The sequence below is a fragment of the Lingula anatina genome, chromosome 10 (assembly GCF_051362555.1).
Source record: "Lingula anatina isolate TDL-2025a chromosome 10, LinAna3.0, whole genome shotgun sequence".
Classification (NCBI taxonomy): Eukaryota; Metazoa; Brachiopoda; class Lingulata; order Lingulida; family Lingulidae; genus Lingula; species Lingula anatina.
Genome location: NC_141776.1, coordinates 19,112,409 through 19,134,300, shown reverse-complemented (window position 1 = coordinate 19,134,300; position 21,892 = coordinate 19,112,409). Strand labels below are relative to the sequence as shown.

Here is a 21,892-nt window from a genome sequence, read left to right as displayed (position 1 = left end):
TATTATTAGAAAAGCCGAAATATGATCAGTAAATTCAGGTTAATTCAAGGTGCTTTTGAAACATTTGTCCTTCGCGAGTGGTCACATAAAACTAAAACACTGAAGTCAAATCTGGCTTTGTGTGCTTCAGCGTGATCACATTGTTCGTTGCTGTCATCTCGTTTAAGCAATAGTTCTTGATTTGGACCTCAAAATATGCGCTTGTTTTTTGTTTGTTTTGTACACTGTACAAAAATACATGAAAATAAAGTGAAATTACTTCCTGGTTGTAGAGGTCGATACAATGTGAAGAACGTGATTTATGTAGCCAAATGTTCACAAGCACAACGAAGCTCTGTTTTTGCTCCAAATTAAGTAATATAAGTCCATATGACTGTAATTGTCATTTATTAATGACGAAAATTAATAAGACACAGAGTTACAGAACTGGGGAGATAATCAAACATCCCCCAAACTATATAAGTGCCAAATATAAAAATAATAAAGTATGTTATTGTTAATGAATGTAACCAGGATTAAGTATGAAAAATATGAGAAATCACAACAGCTATAGGAGCAAAACGTTGGCGCAAATGAAAATAAAAGGCCGGCGGGGATGTGAGCTTCTCTCACATCATATTTGTCATCCCCAGAAATGCACTGCATGACGTCTCGCCTAGCCCATTGCGCATGCGTGCATTTTTAATGAGTTGCTAGATTGCCATAGGAAAATGAATGGGTTCGCGATTCGTGGGTAATTCGTGAGAATTGACAAACTAACGGCCTGATGCCGATAGACAGCAACGCTGTGCTATGCTACAAGCAACTCCTGACCAAATATCGCTAGGTTTTTTTAAATAATTCTGTTGTACACACGTACTAACATGTTTGCCGTATATTGCCTAGACTACCCTCAGCAAAACGCAAATATTTTCAGTAATTGTGATTTTAGACGGTAGATTCACTCAGAAACAAAGGGAAATTAATTCGTTGCCGATAGCAACAGTTGATAGCAGTAACATACAGAGTCTGATTAAAAAATTTCATGGCAATTGAAGATTTTTTACCACTGTACAATGGAGTCCAAAAAGAGCACTTGGCACAAATGTAAACTGCCCAGTGCAAGGCCAAGAATTCAATCAGTATTTTCAATCATATTATCAGATTCTACATAAATTGACTGACCATATCACTACTCAGTATTTAACTAATCTCTTAATCCAAAATTCTTATCATCATTTAATAATTATGCAAAATTCTTCTTTCAGATTGCTATTTATTTAAATTTTTAATGCTGCAACTGTTCCAAAATAATCTTGTAGTAAAGGGAAAATGCAAATAAGAAGTGGAAGACCAATTTTACCCACAGTATTCAATTATTTGAATATAAAAAGAATAAGATCACGATTTAACAAATTAAAATAATCTTTCATGAACTCTTTCATGAATAACATATAAAACAAAAATGAAAGTTATAAATCAGTGGTAATGGCTTATTCTGGAATACAGTATATGACCTCTGTACATCATCAGTACCTGACTTGGTACAGTATAGTTACTACTCGGATACAGAGTTAGATTTAATAATGTAACAATAAGAACAATATATATTATAATAATAAACTTCTCTGCACATATCAGACGCTTGTTACCATGAACTAACACTACTTGACAATGGGCTGAGCACTTATCACAGAGTCTGTGTGCGATGCCATTCTTGTGCTGTGATTGGTTAGTTGAGTCACGTGAAGCCCTACTGTTGCGCCCTCGCGTATCGCGTAAATGCTGCACATTTCTGGCCATGGTACAAATAACAATAAAGAAACGTAAGTAATAATACAGTGTAGCTGCTAAAACTGTGGGTAAATATATCCGCAGCTACAAAGCTGAATGACTTCTCACTGAATGCAGCTCGATGGAATTAATCTCCAAAACATCTTTCATAGAAAATACATGTGTGTGCCTAGATACACAGCAGCTAAGACATTCCTTAACCCTGGACATCTGTTATCACCTTGCCTTGGTCAACTACTTTAAGGTCAAAATGTGCAGACACAAGACCCAAACAAACGTTGATGTATTACCAAAACGTTAATAGCACCACTAAAACAAACCATTTGCTACATAAATACAATTAATTCTGTTAATTGTAGTTTCGTGGACGAGTAGGGTCCAATCTATATCCCCCACTATTCCCATCGTGCGAGATATGATTTCTTAACTTCACACGGCGTTAACTTTGTTGATTGTTCGCTCTCAAAAACTAAGTTCTAAGTTATCAACTACAATCATTTGTATCATTTATACATCATCATTCTGTAACAAAATTAGGCTAGAGGCACTGAGCCCCGTACATAAGCCTTTCAGAGAAATCGCACACATTGCATACACCTGAACATACGTTTATTCTCTATGGTGTTTTATTCTAAACCAATTTATATAACGCACACGTTACGAAAAAATCTACATTTGCTTATTCTCTTTATGCAGCTTCATTCTAAACTTAAGTCCGTACACAGTTTGGAAGCACAATTTCGTCGTTTTCTGAGTTCCAAACTATACACAGCCCTCTCTATAATGTTCCTCTTATTCACCAGCAGAGTGCCGTTTTCCCATGAGAATTCCGTAATCTTGAGGCTTTTTATTGTTGGACGTGTTTGTATCACATTCTATCAGCACGTGCCATGCTCACACGCGACTGCCCCGAAGTGTGTTTACCTCAATTGTTCACATGCAACATGGTCGGGGGGGGGGGGGGGGGGGGGGGGGGGGTCGAGAAATTTAGTAAAACAGCCACCATGGCAGGAAAACATACACTCTGAATCAAATGTTGACGTACATCAAGGTGCTTAATAAAATTCCCACACAAAATAAAATGTAAGCCCATGAAGATGACTGCATAAAATTCCAACTGTATAACGTCATTTGTGTTCCACTATCAGTGTGTCAGCGTTTTGTAATTGCTTTTTCTTTATATACATCAATTTTTTGTTTTTGTTAGTAATCTGCTGTTAAACGGCGTAGAGAATATCCGTTTGTATCGTTTCTATTCAAATTACTAGTACCTATACACAGGGCGGTAGGTAGGAGTATTGATAGGGGTGGGGAGAAGGGAGGGGGGGAGAAAAACCGAGTTTTTGGCCTAGGAAAAAGTCCTTAACAAAGGTTTCATATATTCCATTCCTATGTTGAGTCAACCAAACAAGAAGACATATGCTGTCTTCACCCTCGGTTTAACTGAAGGGGTCGACGGGGAGTTCACTAATTTCTTTTTTTAGGGGGGGGGGGGGAGATACCCCCTTTGAAGCTGCTGGTTATACGTCGACATGCTGCGGTAAGATGCTGGCATAATCCGAATACTGATCCTCTTGGGTCACTGGTACTTCATAAGTATCATCTGCCGTCGATGTTAGGTAATCACCTGGAATTGTGTCATAGTCCGAATTGGTTGACACACGAAGTTGTCCTTTAGGTGATTTAGGCGGGGCAGGTGCCGGACCGTCGGAAAACGCGGGGTTGAGGTGAGGAACATGTAAGTTTAGTGGGTCAGGTAGCGGTGTTCTGAAATAAGATTCACAAATGTACGCCACTTTTGTCCCATCTCAAGGGAAAAAAAGGATGATAAATTATTTGCAAGAAAAATTCTACGATTGGAAATATACAGTAATGTACTGAACTGACTACATGTAAAAGATATGCAAAATGGGAAACCAAACCAATAAAATACACAGTAGACAAGATGAATTAATAAAGAAACATATGAATGAAAAATTACAAAAATACAAAAATTAAGAGAGAGAGAGAAAAAAGAGAGTGTGTGTCTGTGAAAGCGTATATATATATATATATATATATATATATATATATATATATATATATATTACCTTCGTCTCCTAAGAAATACTAGTATGATGACCACCACCAAAATAACGGTGACCAACGGTGTGGCCACTGCGACACCAATTACCAGCGGGATGCTTGCCGAGTCCTCGCCTTTCACTATTAGAATCATAAAAATAAATGTTGTAATGTTTGGAAAGTTTTTACGAAATTGATGGAGATAAAAGCAATGTTTAGAAAGTTTTTAGGAAATTGATGAAGCCGAAAGTGATGATATTACATTTCCAAGATCTTAAATTTCTTACATTTGACCTCTACAATGGGTATCTGGCAATAGCGGGAAACAATTAAAATGCACATCTCTCTTAGCAAAATTTGAAGATTCTTGCAAACATGCCGCAAACTTTAGATGCTTTTGCAAATAATCATCAAATTTACAGCAACAATTTTTCTTGCAACAACTGCAGTCTCAAAGTCACCTTTTGAAGATAAAACAATCTCTCTTTAAAATTTTACTATTCAAAATCATTATCAGACGTCAACTGTTCTATTTTATAATTATGTTTGACCTTTGGAAGTCATACTACCTGCTTCAAATCGAGCTTCATTTTTTTCAGTGGTGGGAGTTACGTTCGAGGTGGTAGACGCTGGCGTGACCGTGGGAGGTAAAGCGGACACTGTCGTTGTGCCGGTGGTGGTAGTAGGCGTAGTAGAAGCCGTAGTTGGCGTTGTTGTTGTTGAACTAATAGTCGTCGTGGTTGGCTTAGTGGTTGTTGGTGTAGTTGAAGTAGGTGTAGTAGTAATCGTTGTGGTTGGTGTAGTAGTAGTAGTAGTAGTGGTGGTGGTGGTGGTGGTAGTAGGTGTAGTAGTAGTCGTCGTGGTCGGCGAAGTGGTTGTAGTAGTAGTAATAGTAGTAGGCTTTGTTGTTACAACAGTAGTTGTAGATGTGGTAGCAGATGTAGTCGAAATGCAACCGGACAATTCATCTGGGCATGCGCACGTTCTGCCGTTGGGTTTTGGCAGACACAGGTATGGACAACCCCCATTGTTTATGCTGCAGCCGTTGGAACCTACAATACAGAGTTGCCATATCAAGTAGAATGTAAATTGCAACAAGACATCGCATGCACGTACAAGCTAGTGCACGTACATGGATTAGTTGAAGGTGCCATTTGCAATTGTTAATGTGTGGCGATATACCAGGACATGAAATGATGTACAATGACATATGGATATAGACGCGCTATTGTATACCACTATGTATCTTTTGGATGTGCATCATCTTTGTGACACGCGCCTTATTCGCATAAAACTACTGGTTGTTTAGCTTAGATTGATTTTTTTACTGTAGTCCATTTGTAAACAGGGTTCAGAGACTAAAGGCAATAGCCATATGTCCACTAAGCTCGTAAGACGTTTACTGATACTTTATAGCATTTACAATAATGCATTGTCGGGAGCGGTAGTTCTACACGTTGTTTAATATGGTCTTAAAAGTCACCGTACGAATTTGCAGGGTACATGATTATATTATTCAAAAACTAGAGACTCCGGGAAAATTTTGAAATGTCTGAAATACATCTATAACTATTGGGATAAACTTGGAATGATACAACGGCATAGCCAACCGCATGTAAAGCAACGGGGGCTGTATCTGCTAAGAATTACTGACTAATTACAAATTTCTCAAAGGACTTCGTTGAAGACAACAATAATGGGAGTATACATATACTTATAGATAAAACATACGGTTATTAGTACCAAAAACCGACACTATATTTTCTGTAAACAAACCCAGACCTCACCTGATAAATGATATGACCTTCTGTACACGTGAACACCAGTTAACCTGGCCGTTGGAATAAAACTGGCGCCAGCAACAGTCGAGTTACTGCCGTCGTGTTTGTTGGCTCTGTGGAACGCCCTGTTAAAATGTGCGTCATTAAAATACCAAAAATGGAACAAAAGAAACAAACAAAGGAATACAAATCATTTGAGATAACTTGAATATATAACTCAATGGATATAAACAGATTTGAAAGAAATGCATTGGTTCGCAATAGCGACATTAAATTACAGAGTAAATTATTGCCACTAAACCCAACCAAATACCACCGCATATAGTTTCGAACAGTATCATACCTCCTTCTATGATTTTCTTTTGTCTAATTTTTTCTTTCCACTGCAAATTTATGGTTGGGGTGGGGGTGGGGGTTGGAGGCGGAGGCAGACAGGCAGGTTAAGTTTACGATAGATATTTGAAGAAGATGCAATATTTTTTGGCATGTTGATTTGTTTGGTGTGCCAGAAAGTGATAGCTGTCATTTGTTTACATTAAAGGGAATGCAAACATATTTTGGTTGTCATGTATATTTAACAATTTGAAGCAAAATGAATCTGGAAGCCTGTTTAACCCAATCCCTTCTGACGAATTTCTGCAACGCTCAAGTAATGGTATTCTCACACGTTTAAGAAAGTAGTTCTAAAGATAGATGTGTGTCATAATCCAGGTTAAATTCACATCCAAGCATTTAGCAGACATTTTTAATTAAGATCATAACAGCATTTTACAAAACATTTTAGTCCAGAATTTTTTATAGCAGATGTTGTAAATGGAAGTGTCGTACCAGGCATTGAACTTCCAATCAGTGAAATAGATCTGCTGGTCGTCCACGGCAATGCCATAGTAGTGACCACCAAGAGTATCTCCCGCTTCGATCAAAGACCGTCTGTTACTTCCATCTGGGTCGGACACTTCAATTTTGGAATAATTTCCGTCGCACCAATAAAGTTGCTGTTCTGTAAAAAGAACTTATAATTAGGTGTTTGTGTACGTTTTTTGTTTAGAATTTAGAAAAAACTATTTAAGGCCTTAATTTTACATCACAACTTTTGCAAACATAAAAAATAAAGTCTTAATAATAAATAATGAAGGTTTGAAAAGACATCGTAATTCAAGTACTTCTGAGCGAGTCATACATACGTGTTAAGAAGAAATTATCACTAAGAAAATGAAGTTTTATTATCCCATGTCGTTCAAATCTCACCAGGGATGTCAATATCTATTCCGTTCGGCCATGATAGATCCGTGTACGCCACACTTTGTCTGTTTTCGCCGTCCATGTGCGCGCGTTCGATCTTTGCTTCCGTTCCCCAATCAGTCCAATACATCCAACTGAAACAAAGTTTGGAGGAAACGTGTACGCTTTACGTCATTTAACACCATGCCAAGTTACGTCATCAATCGTCACGTTTCAAAGGTAATGTCAAAGATATTCTGCAAGGCTAGGAAAAAATTAATAGATGCGTATCTCTATTATATATGCGTTAGTGAAAAAACAGTAGCTTTGTACTTTTTCTTACTTTTGGGAAGTCAAACCAGAGTTGGTTCCGTAGTAATTTCGTTCATTTTGTTTTATACGTGAAGATGACTAACGCAACAAAATTTGTATGGAACTTTGCATCATTAAACAGTACTTCTTGTTTTCTTTTTTGTTTATCAAGTTGTAGGGCCTACAATGTACTAATTTTTTTGGGGGGATCATTATTTCTACAGTATTTTTATGCATTATTATGTCTGCATTGAATATTATTGGAACTCGATTAAAATTTAAGTCAAAAGTTTTAATTAAGTAAAACAAAATAATGCAAAATTGACCCTGAGCGGAAATACACTAGTGCTAGGACAAGTATATATTGAATTTAAAAAAAAACAGTTTGGAGCATACATGTAGTTGCATTTATTTCTTTCATCAACAGTGAATTTGTCAAGGCATGCTGATGAAAGGCCATATATGTGTGTAATTTTGCAAAATTTATAAGATATCCCAGACGATGACTTGACCAACCTTTACGACCAGGAAAGATTGTGAGTTTCTGGCCCAAGCACTATGCGTCGTAAAAGTCGTGTGTCTCATCACGTCAGCTGCTGTGGTATTCATTGCCGCTTTGATTGGCTTATTGAAAAACAGTTTGCTAGATGCTATTTTTTCAATTTAGTGAAGTCTAAAAGAAATTTGTGACTTTATCTAACCATTATGGATCGCGAGGAGGAATGTTTCTTTGGTGACGCTTGTGCATTTTATGAAATCAAGAAAAAATTCAATTCGCCTTCTTTACCTTTAATTGATTAGAGCTAAAACAGAGCAGTGCAAATTTAGTATTATGCACCTTTAAAACAGAACTAGATTAAGACACAAAAACCACGAATTTCAATTTTGATAATACCAACTCTAAAAAAACAGTGAATCCCTCTTACATACCCATTAACTGGATCCAACGTTATCGCTCTCGGCATATCCAATCCAGTTCTTAACAAGATCTTGTGTTGTGAGCCGTCCAATCTCATCACACCAATGGTTTCATATCTGAATTCGGTGTAGTACAATAGGCGGGAAATATGGTCAACTGTAACGGCGTCCGGCGCGCTCCCTGAGAAGAGAAGTTTGACCTTTAATATGACCTTTCTCCCTCTCTCACCTCTCTCTCTCTCTCTGTGTGTGTGTGTGTGTGTGTGTGTGTGTGTCGCCGTGCGTGTCAGTATGCCTAAAATTTAAATTCTGAATCTGTCAGTGGAAGTAGGTGAACATCACACTTACCAACAGTGAAATTAAAGACGGTCTCCGGCACTGTTCCATCAACATTTACTCTTCTTATTTTAGCGAAGGCGACAACTTCAGTCCAGTAAACACGTTGCTCTATGGGGTCGTAACTTGCGGATATGGGATTATTACACTGGGCAAAGATGGAGTGAAGTTGCCACTGAATCAGATCAACTTGCCATATTACACCATTTTGTCTGTCCGTGAAAATTAGGAAGTCATCTGTGACATAGCCACTGTACACTAAATTGAAAGTATAAAGGAAAGAAGATAAGAAAAAACCCTGTTTTTTATGGCAGAAGCAGGGGGGCACTTAAATCTTTCGGACAAAATTGATATTCTGAGTAAATTCTCCTAAATCTCGTTTTCGAATCTTTTACCGAATATTTTCAAAAAAAAAAAAAAAAAAAAAAAAAACAATAGACTCACAAAACGAAAAAAAAAAAGGTTAGTTCATTTTGAAGTGCATGTATTTCATGGCCACACAGCGTATGCAGTTTTTTTAGGGACTACTCAGTGAAGCAGGTTTCCCTTTTATCCTATGAAATTATTGTAAAAATTAAATCAAGTCTTTAAACATCATTGTCGTAACAAAACCGTTCATTGTCGTAACAAAAATAAGGTAACGTAGAAAATGTGACTGTTCCTCACAGTGAGTAGGCGATACCCCCATATCCTTCAGCTAGTACCAATATTTTTTAACACAATCGCACAGGTATTTCAGTTTTGGAACGGCTTAGTCTGTGACATGACCCAGCAAACAAAGGTGAAGAGGTATACGGGTATTTCTTTTGTCAGAGAGAGTTTTGGGTTAGGGTAAAGGCTCGATCATTTCAACGGGGGAAAATTATAGATTTACTATAATTTTGGGATCTTTAAAAATACACTCTGTATATCATTTTGGAGCTTTAATTGTAAAGAATAGAACTATTAGGTAGTCTGCATTGTAATTGTATTGGTACCACTCAAAATGAATATTCTATTTTTAAGAAATTATTACTGTAAGAAATACAGTGGCTGTAAAATCTATAATTTCGCGGTTGAAATGATCGAGTAATGACCGTAATACCTGTAACTGCCCTAAATAAAAGTGTCACTGTCATGATTAAGATGTGAACAATGGTTGGACTATTTAATAGAGGGGTAAATAATATGCTCGAGCTCACGCGACGATTTATCTGGGTCATGTTTAAAAAAAATCACTTCAAAATAGTTGGAGTGTACTGTGATCAAGGATGCATTTCAGGAAGTAAACACAGAAAAGTGTCGGTATCAAATTTTTTTCTCTAACTTTTCTATTCTATGTCATTTAACTGTTTTTTTGCATAAAAAGCCCAATTGCAATCACCTCTTCATACCCTGGCCTCACAACTCTACATTAAAAAAAAAACGGGGGGGGGGGGGGGGGGTAATTTCATACATTTTGAACTTCAAATGGTATCTTTAAGTTCACCTGAATGAACCTTTTCACAACCCTATTGTTATCGTTTTCTCATACCAGGAGACCGCTGAATAGTGTTAAGTCGATCATAAACCAAGGAAGTAAAGGCTATTGATTCCAGAGGCGACAAAATTTATGTTTTTTAACCCACTATTATTCTTATGTTATGCTACTTCGTATGATCCAGGTTGGCAGTCTGACAAAATCCATTGTTCAGTACTAAGGAAATTCTTAACAGAGAAATATTATCTCATGTAGTTTAATAGATTGATACGTTTCTTGCCACGTTTTCAAATTTGAAGGTGAATTAAGTCTTTTGAAGAAATGGTGTTTCTGGTAACGTTAAATGGTAACGTTAATCGCAAATTAGCAGAATGCATGTAGATTAATTGGATAACAGTTAAGAAGGGAATAAGTGTATAGGCATAGCTTTGTTAAGAGTCCACTAGAAAAAGGATTGTTTTTATGTATTGGAACGGAGTGGAAAACGTCACAATACATGGGATTACAGTTAACTGGTCAATTCTATACGCTTTCTGAATGCTTAAAAAAAAAACAATTGCGTAGTAATGAATGATAAATACTCAAAACTACTCAGACTAAATTAAAGTAGAAGATTATTAGACCACGCAAAAGACGCAGGAACTTAGACGGTAGCTATTTTCTCCTTTCTTAACTTTGTTACTTCCCGGTAAACATTCGAGGGAGGGGATATTTAATTTTTAACAATAACAGTTGTATTAGGCAATGTTGATGAAAGGTTATCATCTTGCCCCCTCCCCCCCCCCCATAAAAAAATGAGAGAATATAACGACAAAATATTAATCATGGCGCTATGGGCTTTAGAGACTGGGTGTGAACGTGGGGTACCTTATATGTATCGATAAAACGCTACTTTCCACTTGCGTCGCTTGCTTGTTAAAAGGGATACAGGCGTTCTATATAAAGAATCCCTTTCATGAGATCTGGATAAATGACTTTTCTTTTCGAAACCTCTCTATTATCAGTCTGTGGCACTATTCCGATTTTCAGTCTAGAAACCGTGCAGTAATTATACAAATATTTTCTCGCGACTCTGTGCACTTCGGAAAAAAAACGTCAGTTACACATTCGATACATGTATACAGGTGTATGAAACTTCGTCACTGTATAAAAAATGTATGTTAACAAATTAAGCCATCTTACCTGAAGATGATAATAAATATACCAACAACAAAACCCCAAATTTCTTCAAGGAATTCATTATATCAGGGTCGATATGGCACGCGTTGAAACAATATATCAGGATGCAAGTCAGATCTTGTTTATGTTTTGTGAGTTTTGCTCGAGATAAACAGTGTCTGGTCCCAGCCTACTGTGACATTAGTCTGTTATTTGGTCTGTTCTTCATTTGATTTCCTTTCCTTTTTGGCATGTTCCACGTCGTAGGAGATTCAAAGTACCCAATTCCGTCGTCTTTTGACTTCTGCTAACGAGAACACCTTGATATTATTCGAGCCTTTGCCTTGTTTTATAATGCGACAAAATGTCCAGCGGTTTTGCGCAGTATTAATTTGCCCTATAGAAAAGCTGAAAAATGGCGCACTAAGATCCGTAAATTCAGGTTATGTCAAGATGCTTTAAATCGGTTGACTTTTGTAAGTCGTTACGTAAGACTTCAACACTGAAGTCAAATCTGTCTTTGAGTATTTTAGCACGATCAAAATTTTGGTTGCCGTCCTCTCGTTTAAGTAATATTTCTGCGCACTGCGCCTGAATTCATGTAAATAAAGTGAAATTACTTCCTGGTTGTAGAGGCCGATACAATGTGACGAATGTGATTCGTGAAGGAGTAGTGTCCAATTTACGCTTCCCACAATTCCCATCATTCGAGGTACTATGTGTTAACTTCACATGGCGTTAACTGTGAGTGCATTCCCAGAGATTTAGATCGATCCAACTAGATCGACCTAACTCCCTGGGGGTTCACGCTAAATTGCTGTCGGCGGACCGCGCACGGAAGTTAATTTCCCCCTTACAGCTTTTAGTAGGCGGGACAGACATTTAAGCCGGCTAAGCTGACAGTAATCTAGTGAGACTCCCCACGGGGATCTAAAATCTGTGGGAATGGGGTCTTTGTTGATTCGTTCTCAACAATGAAGTTTCAGTTATCCACTACAATCATTTATATATCATCATGTGTCTGTACGGCTTATCCTGCTGTAATACAATCAGACTAGAGGCAATGGGCTCCGTACATATGTCCTTAAGAGAAATCGTCTCGATCTTCTCTGTGTCGCAGGGTTAGATGACAGCAGCACTCCGTGGCTCAAGGACACGGAAACAGCTATAATATTAATCAGCGTTGCCCGTGGAAAATTCTCCACTAGAAATAAATTTCATTTAGAAAATGTCGACACAAACCTAAGTACTTTGTGTGAATTCTAGTGGTAGCACGGTTCTGAGCCGACCTAAATGACGTATCGAGTGAACATGACCAAGGAGTGTGCTATTACAGTAAATAACCCGCTGTCAAATTTTCCACCAACAACGAAATGCATCCATGCTAATCGTTTGACTGGTAACCTTTAACAAAGGATAGAGGGCCGTTTAAGCATATCCTCAATTCCTTGGGCTTCCCCCTAAGAACTCAGACCATTTTGTATTGGGCTATTTCAACAGCTACTTTAATTACAGAAAATAACCAAAAACAAAAGTCACGAAGTCACGATATAAGAAAAATTCAGCTGAGGGATTTAAACATATAATTTTTATATTTTGAGGATGAGGGATGAGGGACCTTTTGTAAATTTTCACACGCCAAAAAGTCCGAATGACACTGTCGACATAATTTCAAAATATCAAAACTGTACGATCCCATGGAGTTACGATACAATGGACAGCAACAGCGGGAGATATTTAGCCAAACAAAACTGACAATAAAAAGACATCGAACAATATAAAACAATGCAACAATATTTGCAATAATAATAATAATAATAATAATAATAATTGTGTTGCACCCGTTTTATTTTGTTAGTTGTGACAATGCATTGCGTCAAAGATTGTATTGAAATCTGACAATAGCAAGATCCATAAACCTATTTCAGTTTACACTATATTTTTCCAAATTTTGAGTCACTCTCGTGATGGAGATATAGACAAGTGGGATTTCGGTCGCCAGGTTGTAAACAAGAATTGAAAACTCATAAACAGGCATAAACTCTGTAACATCACAAAAGTGATTTCATTGTTTAAATTCATTTCAGTTTAGCATAGACCTACATTGTACAGTATCCTTTCTAAATTAACAATCTAAATTATAGCTTTAAAATTCTAATTGGTGTTTAAATAAGATTTATTTATGCAGTAATGTCGTGATCATATTTGTCGCAATCTTGGATAATATATAAAAACGTTCAGAAACAGTGAATTATGTCCACTCATAAAAGCAGTGTGGTATATTGATAAAAAGAAGCTCGGGCGGGAAGGGTGTTGCTGAAGTCCTAAAATTCGTGCGAATTGATACAGTGTTCAGGTGCTTGTAATTCGTGCCGCCTTTGGCACTCGTCTAGATTTATAGAGTCTTTATTCCCATAAGAAAAAAAGCAAAAAAAAAAAAAATAAAAAAAAACGACTATATGATATTCATAATGTCATTCGTGATACCATTGTGTTACAACATCCGACATGTTGTCACTTAATAATATGTTTTCTCTAGATCTGCTTGGGTTTATTTTGTCTGAAACTGCTTGGCCTTGCTAAGGGGCTGTTGCACATTGATCCCCTGGTATAATTCTGCCATAGTCTTCATCCTTACTTGGTACTTCATGAACGTTTTCTGCTATCGAATTTTGGTAGGCGCTTTGAACATTATTGTCATACTACGGGTTAATGACCGATACACGAAGCTATCCTTCAGGTGATCCAGGAGGGGCCGGTACCGCACCGTTGTAATATCTTGGGTTGGGTTGAGGTAAACTTTGTGCTCTTCTGAAATATGATGTTGTTATATACACATATATTTACTAGTGCCGATTAACATCTCAAATGGATGACAATTAGAAGTGGGACATAAAAATAAAAATGTACGATTTGAAATTTCGTAGTTCGTAGTACATGTGTATGTGTTAGCACGAGTGAAGAGAACAAAGGGTATCCAAATAAAAAACTAAGCAAATAAAACTGCAATATAAATTGATAGGCAACATAAAAACGCGAATGGAAATATAGCAAAGCTACGGAATTTCAACGAAGAAAGAGGGAGTGAGTGCGTGCTGTGAAATGGTGGGGTGAGGTAAGGTAAGCTTTGTGGTAAGGGTGGCGGTGTTCCAAAATATGATCTTGTAATATATATATATATATATTCGTATAAAGGAAATATACAATTGAAAATATACATGACTGAACAGACCAAACGATATCCTATTAGCCAACTAAGCTAATAAAACTTAATAAATACATCAATAATAGATACAGAAACGTGAATGAAAAGCATGACTAAACACAGGGTTTTATTAAAGGCAGAGAGTGTGTTTATGTTAGTGAGAGAGAGAGAGAAGGAGAGGGAGAGATATTTACCTTCGTCTTCTCAAAAATACTAGTATGATGACCACTACCAATATGACAACAGCCAGCAACGAGGACACTGGGACAATAATTTCCAATGGGGTGATTGTCGAGTCATTGGCTTTTACTTCTGAAATCACAAAAATAACAGAATAAAAAAAAAAAATTGACAAATAACCAAAAGGTGAAAACCATGTATGATCATGATTTCGAGGCCTTGCAAATTTTAAAATTAAAAGAGGTAGACCTGCTCGCATTCAAACCAGATGGTCTCCATTTTAAAATAGCCTTGAGGAGATGTTGCCATAGAGAACAAAGTCAACAGCAATCACAGTCATGAAAATTTCCAAGCTATTTATTTAGTCCTTTGAAATCCACGCTACCTGTGTCATTTTTAGCTCTGACTTCTTTAACAGTAGTGGACGGTGTATCAGTTGCCGTCGAAACGCATTCGGATTCCTCATCTGGGCATGCGCACGTTCTGCCGTTAGGTTTTGGTAGACACAGGTATGGGCAACCACCATTGTTTACACTGCAGCCGTTCGATCCTACAGTGCAAAGTTGCCATAGCAAAACGTAATTAAAATAATATATTGCGCAAAAGTTTGAGGTGTTTTGATCACGTGACAATATATGCGAATATGAAATGGTGTGGAGTAATATATTTAAAGTGGGCGCTGCGATATCAATAAGCATCTTAAAAAAAATAAAGCTGAGCTTCTGTTAAAAAAACCTAAATAATAATAATAATAATAATAATAATAATAATAATACCTAGGCTACTAAGGCTTGATTAAAAAAATTCACTTCAAACTTTCTGTTAAATAACGTAATACCTGATAAATTGTATGAGCTTCTGTACACGCGAACGCCTCGTAACTTGGCCGATGGAATAGAATCATTCCTTTCAACAGTAAATTTACCGCTGTCGTACTTGTGGTATGACCTGCAAAACAAACAAACTTCATTTCAAAAAAAAAAAAAAAAAAAAAAAAAAAAAAAAAAAAAAAAAAACCTTAAGTCATTTCAATACCAAAAAGATAAAAGAGGATAAATAAACAAAGAAATAACTCATCATACGATATATATAACTGAATATATATGAACAGATTAAAAATCTATGATATTAACATTTTAGGCAGAAGGAATGTGAAAACCGATTTCACTACCCTCTCACCCAACGAATATATTACTAACGTTCAAGGTATGGTTTTTCACTCGTTGTTACATGTGGACGTATACATGTACGTGTCACAGCTGAAGTTCAATTCATAACTACATGTATTGCCCACATTCAACAGCAAAATTATAGTTTTAAAAACTCTACAAAATGTTTTTCAAATATCTAAACCGGAAATAACGTACCATTTACCATCAAAGCTAAAATCAGTGAAATAGATCTGCTGGCCGTCCACTGCTATATCATAGTATCGGCCTCCAACAGTATCTCCCGGTTTGATTAAAGATCGTCTGTTACTTCCATCTGGGTCAGAGGTTTCAATTCTTGAATAGAGTCCATCGCACCAATAAAGTTTCTGTTCTGTAAACCAAGTTTAAAGGAAAGTGTGCATTCGATATTTATTTTGAAGAGAATCAAAGTACAGTTATCCGATTTTTTTCCGTCAAGTATTTTAACCGTTATGATATCATCCTTTTTCTACGCCACAACCAATTATACCTTATGATTTAGATACACTTATTACCTGTCAAATACTCTTTCAAGAATTTTGCGCCCGGTATTGGGAAGGTTTTTTGAATACAGCAAAAAACAAATGTATACAGAAAGATCTCTCTGTGTGCCACGAACTGTGAAAATAAACCTCTTTACTTGATCAACATCCCCAAAAATTGCTTTCTAATATAGAACAAGGAATAGGACGATGGTCTGCTAAAAGGGCTATATGTTGAATATGAAATGAATAAGAATTGGGAGGGAGAAGCTTAACAGAACATGAATATGATTGTGTGTGTGTGTGTGTGGGGGGGGGGGGGTTCAAACGCGTAAGGAGAACACATGGAATTTATTTTGGATGAAAATCATGTGAAATGTCCATTTTACTATCTAAGAGCCCGTGTTTTTTCTTTATACCTAAATATTTTTTTCAAATGCGCCTTTATTCATATATATATATCTGTATAACTTAAACCTTTTGGTTGCTATAAAATTTTATAGTTATTATTATAATGTAAACATGAAAAAAGATTCAAAGTATTCTGATAAATTAATGGAATCTTATTTCCCGTATCTCTTATTTAGCGATAAAGGGCAATTGTTATGATACTCCAAATTAAATGCAGTATTTTAAAACATCGTTCGGATCTCACCAGGGATGTCAATATCTATTCCGTTTGGGTATATCAGACCCTTGTCCGCCACAGATTGTCTGTTTCCGCCGTCCATGTGCGCGCGTTCTATCTTCGGTTCCATTCCCCAATCCGTCCAGTACATCCAACTGTAACAAGTATGGGAAACGTGTGTCTTAGGTCATGTAAAACCATGACACGTCACGTGACGTCATGAAACGTCACACTCAACAGGGCCACGTCAGATTTGTTATTTGGAGAGGTCTGATTGGCCCAATGCATTATTTGCTTTACAGCTATCAAGAGATCTTTAAAAAAATGGAATAAAAGTGGGACAACATCTTTGACCTGAAAATGTATGTCAATATAACGGCTTCAAGAACGTTTTGAAAACATTAAGTAACTTAAAAGTACTGAAATTTTAGCAGTCATCTTGTAAGATTGTACTGTATACGTCCTTAAATGCAACGATCGTGGAAAATGATGAATTGCAAATTTCGATAAAAATCGCCCGCTTTACTTATTTTGTAAAGAGGTTAAACAGAGCAGTATATGTTTTTGCAGAAGGCACAAAGATGTTTAGTAATATAACTAGTATATACAAGGTAATTTTTAGCTAAAAGAAAAACATTCATTCCAAATTTCATAATGTTATGTCTTTAAAGAAATTAATTATATCAGCAAGTACAAGAAAAGAAAAATATTTCACGTACCCATTAAATGGATCCAGTGTTATTCCTCTTGGTTTATCAGCTCTAAGCAAAACCTTGTGCTGTGAGCCGTCCATTCGCATAACACTAATAGTACTATGTGTAACCTCTGTGTAATAGAGGAGGCGGGAAATATGGTCAACTGTAATGGTCTCCGGCTCGCTCCCTTGAAAGAGAAGTATGTCCTTTCAGTGAATCTCTCTCTCTCTCTCTCTCTCTCTCTCTCTCTCTCTCTCTCTGTTTGTGTGAATGTATATGTGTGTGTGTGTGTGTGTGTGTGTGTGAGTGTGTGTGCGCGCAAGTGTGTACATATGCTTGCAATTTAAAATATGTCAGTGTAACTACATCAGACTTACCATAAGTGAAATTAAAGACGGTCTCCGGCGCTGTTCCATTAATATTCACTCTTCTTATTTTAGCGAAGGTGAAGATTTCAGTCCAGTAAACACGTTGCTCTATGGGGTCGTAACTTGCTGATGCAGGATTATTACACTGGGAATAGATGGCGTTCACTCTCCGCGTGATGAGATCCCTTTGCCATATTACACCGTTTTGTTTGTCCGCAAAAATTAGAAAGCTTTCTGTGGTTGGTGTATCAGTTGGCGTCGAAACGCATCCTGATTCCTCATCTGGGCATGCGCACGTTCTGCCGTTGGGTTTGGGCAGACACAGGTATGGACAACCCCCATTGTTTACACTGCAGCCGTTCGATCCTATAATTCAAAATTGCCATAACAAAGCAGAATGTAACGTCCAATAATATCTTTAGTTAAGGGATAAGATGTTTTGATCATATGACAATATGGGGGGGGGGGGGGGGGCACGAAATGAGTAATATGTTTAAATCGGGCGTTGGGATTCCTATAAGCATCTTTTTAAAAAATGAGCTTCTGTACAAATACCTAAATAATAATAACAACAACACGCATAACTCCTAGGCAAAAAGGGTTTCATTCCCAAAACTGACTTCAAACTTTCTGTAAAATAACCCAGGGCTTACCTGATAAATTGTATGAGCTTCTGTACACGCGAACGCCTCGTAACTTGGCTGATTGAATAGAATCATCGTTTTCAACAGTAACATTACCGCCGTCGTACTTGTGGTAAGACCTGCAAAACGTGCGTGCATCATCTAAATACCAAAATGAAAATAAAGGCTACTAAACAAATAAGTAGCTATAGCTCATTATATGATATATAAAATCAAATATGGATGAAGATTAAATTTTTGAAAACTCCATAATAACATTATCATTTTGAGCAGATTCAACAGCAAAATTATAGTTAAAAATCTAACTCTACAAACTTTCTTACAAATGTCCAAACCGGACGTCGCGTACCATTTACCATCGAAGCTGAAATCAGTGAAATATATCTGCTGTCCGTCCACTGCTATATCATAGTATTGGCCTCCAACAGTATCCCCCGCTCTGATCAAAGATTCTCTGTTACTTCCATTTGGGTCGGAAGTTTCAATTCTCGAATAGAATCCATCGCACCAAAAAAGTTTCTGTTCTGTCAAACAAGATAATCATTGTAAATGCTTATGTCATATGATTTAAAGGAAAGAGTGTGTAAGGTATTTAATATGTATTTGTCATATTAGGGGTTCAAAGTACAATGATCCGTATATTTCAGTCAAGAATTTATAAAATGAGAGCATGCATCCATTTTCTAGTACATCACACCATTTCAAACATACTTAGCAAACACGTCACGTTCGGGTCACGTGGCTAGCACGTTGCTATGACGTTATAATATGTTAAAGTTAACTACATCTGACGTCACGTGCATTCCCTCATTCTTACACGTACACTGTATTGTATCGCGCCACTGTGCCGTGTATAGTACGTTGCAAGTTGGCAGTTGCTACCTGAGGAGGCTGAGATGATAACAACGACACAAGGAACGCTTCACATAAACTTTTGTCTACAGGGATTAATTGTCATTGCAGCTCTGATTGGGAAATACCTTGATTAGTTAAAAATGGCAATTATTATCTTCATATTCCAAATTCAGTGCAATTATTTCAGACATCAAATCTCACCAGGGACGTCAATGTCTATTCCGTTCGGGTATATCAGATCCGTGTCCGCTACAGTTTGCCTGTTTTCGCCGTCCATGTGGGCGCGTTCTATCTTTGGTTCCGCACCCCAATCCGTCCAATACATCCAACTGTAACATAGTAGAAATGTGTACCTTTTACGTCATGTAACACTATGACGCGTCACATAACGTCATGAAGCGTCACGGTCAACAAAATCACGTAAAAATTACAATTTAGAGAGGTGCTGGACGCATTGTTAGTATATAATACAGGTCCTAAATGATTTACAGTTGTGAAGTGATCATAAATAAAAAAATTAGAGGTGGGACAAGATTTTTGACCAAAAAATTCCATGTCAGTATAAGAGCTTCAAGAACTTAATATTTCAAAAGTCCAGCTTAAAATTGTATCAGAAAATAAAGCTTAATCCACAAGTTTACATTTGCTTCTGAAAGCTTGCCATTTTCGTTTTGGTCAAATCCTAACTTTTACATTACATAATAAGTACGGCATAACAACACACCATACATGACTTTAGATTAAAAAGTACAGACGTAAACGTGCACTCTCTGGCTGTCCCCTAAAACTTCACGCTGAATCTCACTTCCTTATTGACAAATTGCCGGACTCTGTGTTAATTTAATAGTTTGGCAACCCCTTAAAAGTCTAATAAATACAATGGCGTTATGATACAATCCGATGAAAACTATTTTGTAAGGATAAGGAATCTGATTTATATAAATAAACAAGACAAAAATCCAATATATTATTTAAAACAAATAACTTACTTATGATAAAAAGTGGTAAAAAAGAACAGTATATGTTTCGCAAAATGCACAAAGATGTTTATAGTACTATAACTACATACAAGGTTAGTTTTAGGTAAAAAGAAAACATTAATTCCAATTTCCATCATGTAATTTGTTAAAAAGAAAAGAATTATGTCAGCAAGTACAAGAAAATAGAAATATTATGAATACCCATTAATTGGATCCAGTGTTATCCCTCTCGGTTTATTAGCTCTAAACAAAACCTTGTGCTGTGAGCCGTCCATTCGCATAACACCAACGGTACTGTATATAGCCTCAGTGTAATAGAGGAGGCGGGAAATATGGTCAACTGTCACAATCTCCGGCACGCTCCCTGGAAGGAGAAGTTTGATTTTGAATGACTCTCTCTCTCTCTCTCTCTCTCTCTGTGTGTGTGTGTGTGTGTGTGTGTGTGTGTGTGCATGCCTAAGTGTCAATATGCCTGTAAGTTAAACATGTCGATGTAACTATATCAGACTTACCATAAGTGAAATTAAAGACGGTCTCCGGCTCTGTTCCATCAATATTTACTCTTCTTATTTTAGCGAAGGTGAAGATTTCAGTCCAGTAAACACGTTGCTCTATGGGGTCGTAACTTGCTGATGCAGGATTATTACACTGGGTGTAGATGGCATGCACTCTTCGTGTGATTAAATCTCTTTGCCATATTACGCCGCTTTGTAGGTCCGCAATAATTAGGAAGTCATCTGTCACATTATTACTGCAAACTACATGAAACAAGGCAGCAAAGCTGTCAAATGTACAGACAAAAAGCAGAAAATAGAGATGCAGAAAATAAGTCATTTTGTCAATTTTGATACAATAATAAATAATTCTTATAACAGCATAATCAATCAACATTAAATTTTAATCATGCACAACGGGTAACATGGTCAATAAGATTACAGTTTCAGGACCATACAGAGTTCAAATTCACAAAATGCAAAATAATGAAACTACTGTCATTATATTTGATCATGTAAGAAAATTGTTGACATAGGAAAAATATCAATAGAACAATTATAAATGTCCAATTTGCTCCATTCAGAGATTTTGAACATAGTAAAATATTGGATCTGACAAACTGCAATGATATGAGTTTACTTCCATTTTTGACACTGTATTATACAATGAACGATAACAGGTTTACCAGCATTTTTATATAATCAACTAATAATATTGTTAAGATGTCAAAATGTCAAAAGAACCCTTTCACGAATCTAATTAGCTCAATAATGAGGCTGTTATAATGCTGAAGAATTAAAACTAAAGAAAACCACTTATACACTGCATATTATGAATATTCATCTGTTCTGTAAGTTTCAAGCCAAAAGGTAAAACGGTTTCCCACTTATCGTGTTATTAGTGATGCATAGATGCTGATAAAAGCGAAAAGACAGCAAAGCTTTTAAAAAATGGCCCGATCATGCTGATTTTCGAACTCAACCTGCGTATTATAAATATTCACACATCCTGTAAGTTTAAAGTCAAAAGGTAAAACGGTTTTCCACTTACCGTGTTATTAATGAAAGTGCATCTGAGTCTGTACATAAAAGTAAAGCAACATTATAATATAAAATTATGTATTTCAAGTGAAGCTGTGGGATACACGG

General features: G+C 36.7%; 2 protein-coding genes across 2 annotated transcripts; both read right to left on the bottom strand.

The window, feature by feature from the left end:
- Positions 1 to 370: 370 nt before the first annotated feature.
- Positions 371 to 11,939, bottom strand: LOC106156352 (low-density lipoprotein receptor-related protein 8-like). The gene is made up of 9 exons (XM_086997794.1): positions 11,047 to 11,939; positions 8,418 to 8,663; positions 8,082 to 8,250; positions 6,867 to 6,994; positions 6,447 to 6,618; positions 5,625 to 5,743; positions 4,407 to 4,889; positions 3,864 to 3,978; positions 371 to 3,540 (listed from the first exon to the last, which is right to left on the bottom strand). The coding sequence occupies exons 1-9, from the start codon at positions 11,102 to 11,104 to the stop codon at positions 3,294 to 3,296; spliced, it is 1,737 nt and encodes a 578-aa protein (XP_086853920.1). The 5' UTR covers positions 11,105 to 11,939; the 3' UTR covers positions 371 to 3,293.
- Positions 11,940 to 13,038: 1,099 nt separating this feature from the next.
- Positions 13,039 to 21,185, bottom strand: LOC106172905 (low-density lipoprotein receptor-related protein 6-like). The gene is made up of 13 exons (XM_086998225.1): positions 20,762 to 21,185; positions 20,451 to 20,613; positions 19,471 to 19,598; positions 18,771 to 18,938; positions 18,424 to 18,555; positions 17,780 to 18,136; positions 17,427 to 17,589; positions 16,735 to 16,862; positions 15,775 to 15,949; positions 15,246 to 15,355; positions 14,793 to 14,957; positions 14,422 to 14,539; positions 13,039 to 13,833 (listed from the first exon to the last, which is right to left on the bottom strand). The coding sequence occupies exons 1-13, from the start codon at positions 21,138 to 21,140 to the stop codon at positions 13,752 to 13,754; spliced, it is 2,268 nt and encodes a 755-aa protein (XP_086854351.1). The 5' UTR covers positions 21,141 to 21,185; the 3' UTR covers positions 13,039 to 13,751.
- Positions 21,186 to 21,892: the final 707 nt, after the last annotated feature.

Coding starts and splice junctions, on each gene's coding strand:
- LOC106156352 (XM_086997794.1), bottom strand. CDS start 11,104: ATGAATTCCTTGAAGAAATTTGGGGTTTTGTTGTTGGTATATTTATTA. Junction 6,995..8,081: donor ACGTTGGATCCAGTTAATGG/GTATGTAAGAGG, acceptor ACTTTGTTTCAG/TTGGATGTATTGGACTGATT. Junction 3,541..3,863: donor GTATTTCTTAGGAGACGAAG/GTAATATATATA, acceptor ATCTTATTTCAG/AACACCGCTACCTGACCCAC.
- LOC106172905 (XM_086998225.1), bottom strand. CDS start 21,140: ATGTTGATTGATTATGCTGTTATAAGAATTATTTATTATTGTATCAAA. Junction 20,614..20,761: donor CGTCTTTAATTTCACTTATG/GTAAGTCTGATA, acceptor TTCTCCTTCCAG/GGAGCGTGCCGGAGATTGTG. Junction 15,950..16,734: donor AATAGATATTGACATCCCTG/GTGAGATCCGAA, acceptor CTTGGTTTACAG/AACAGAAACTTTATTGGTGC.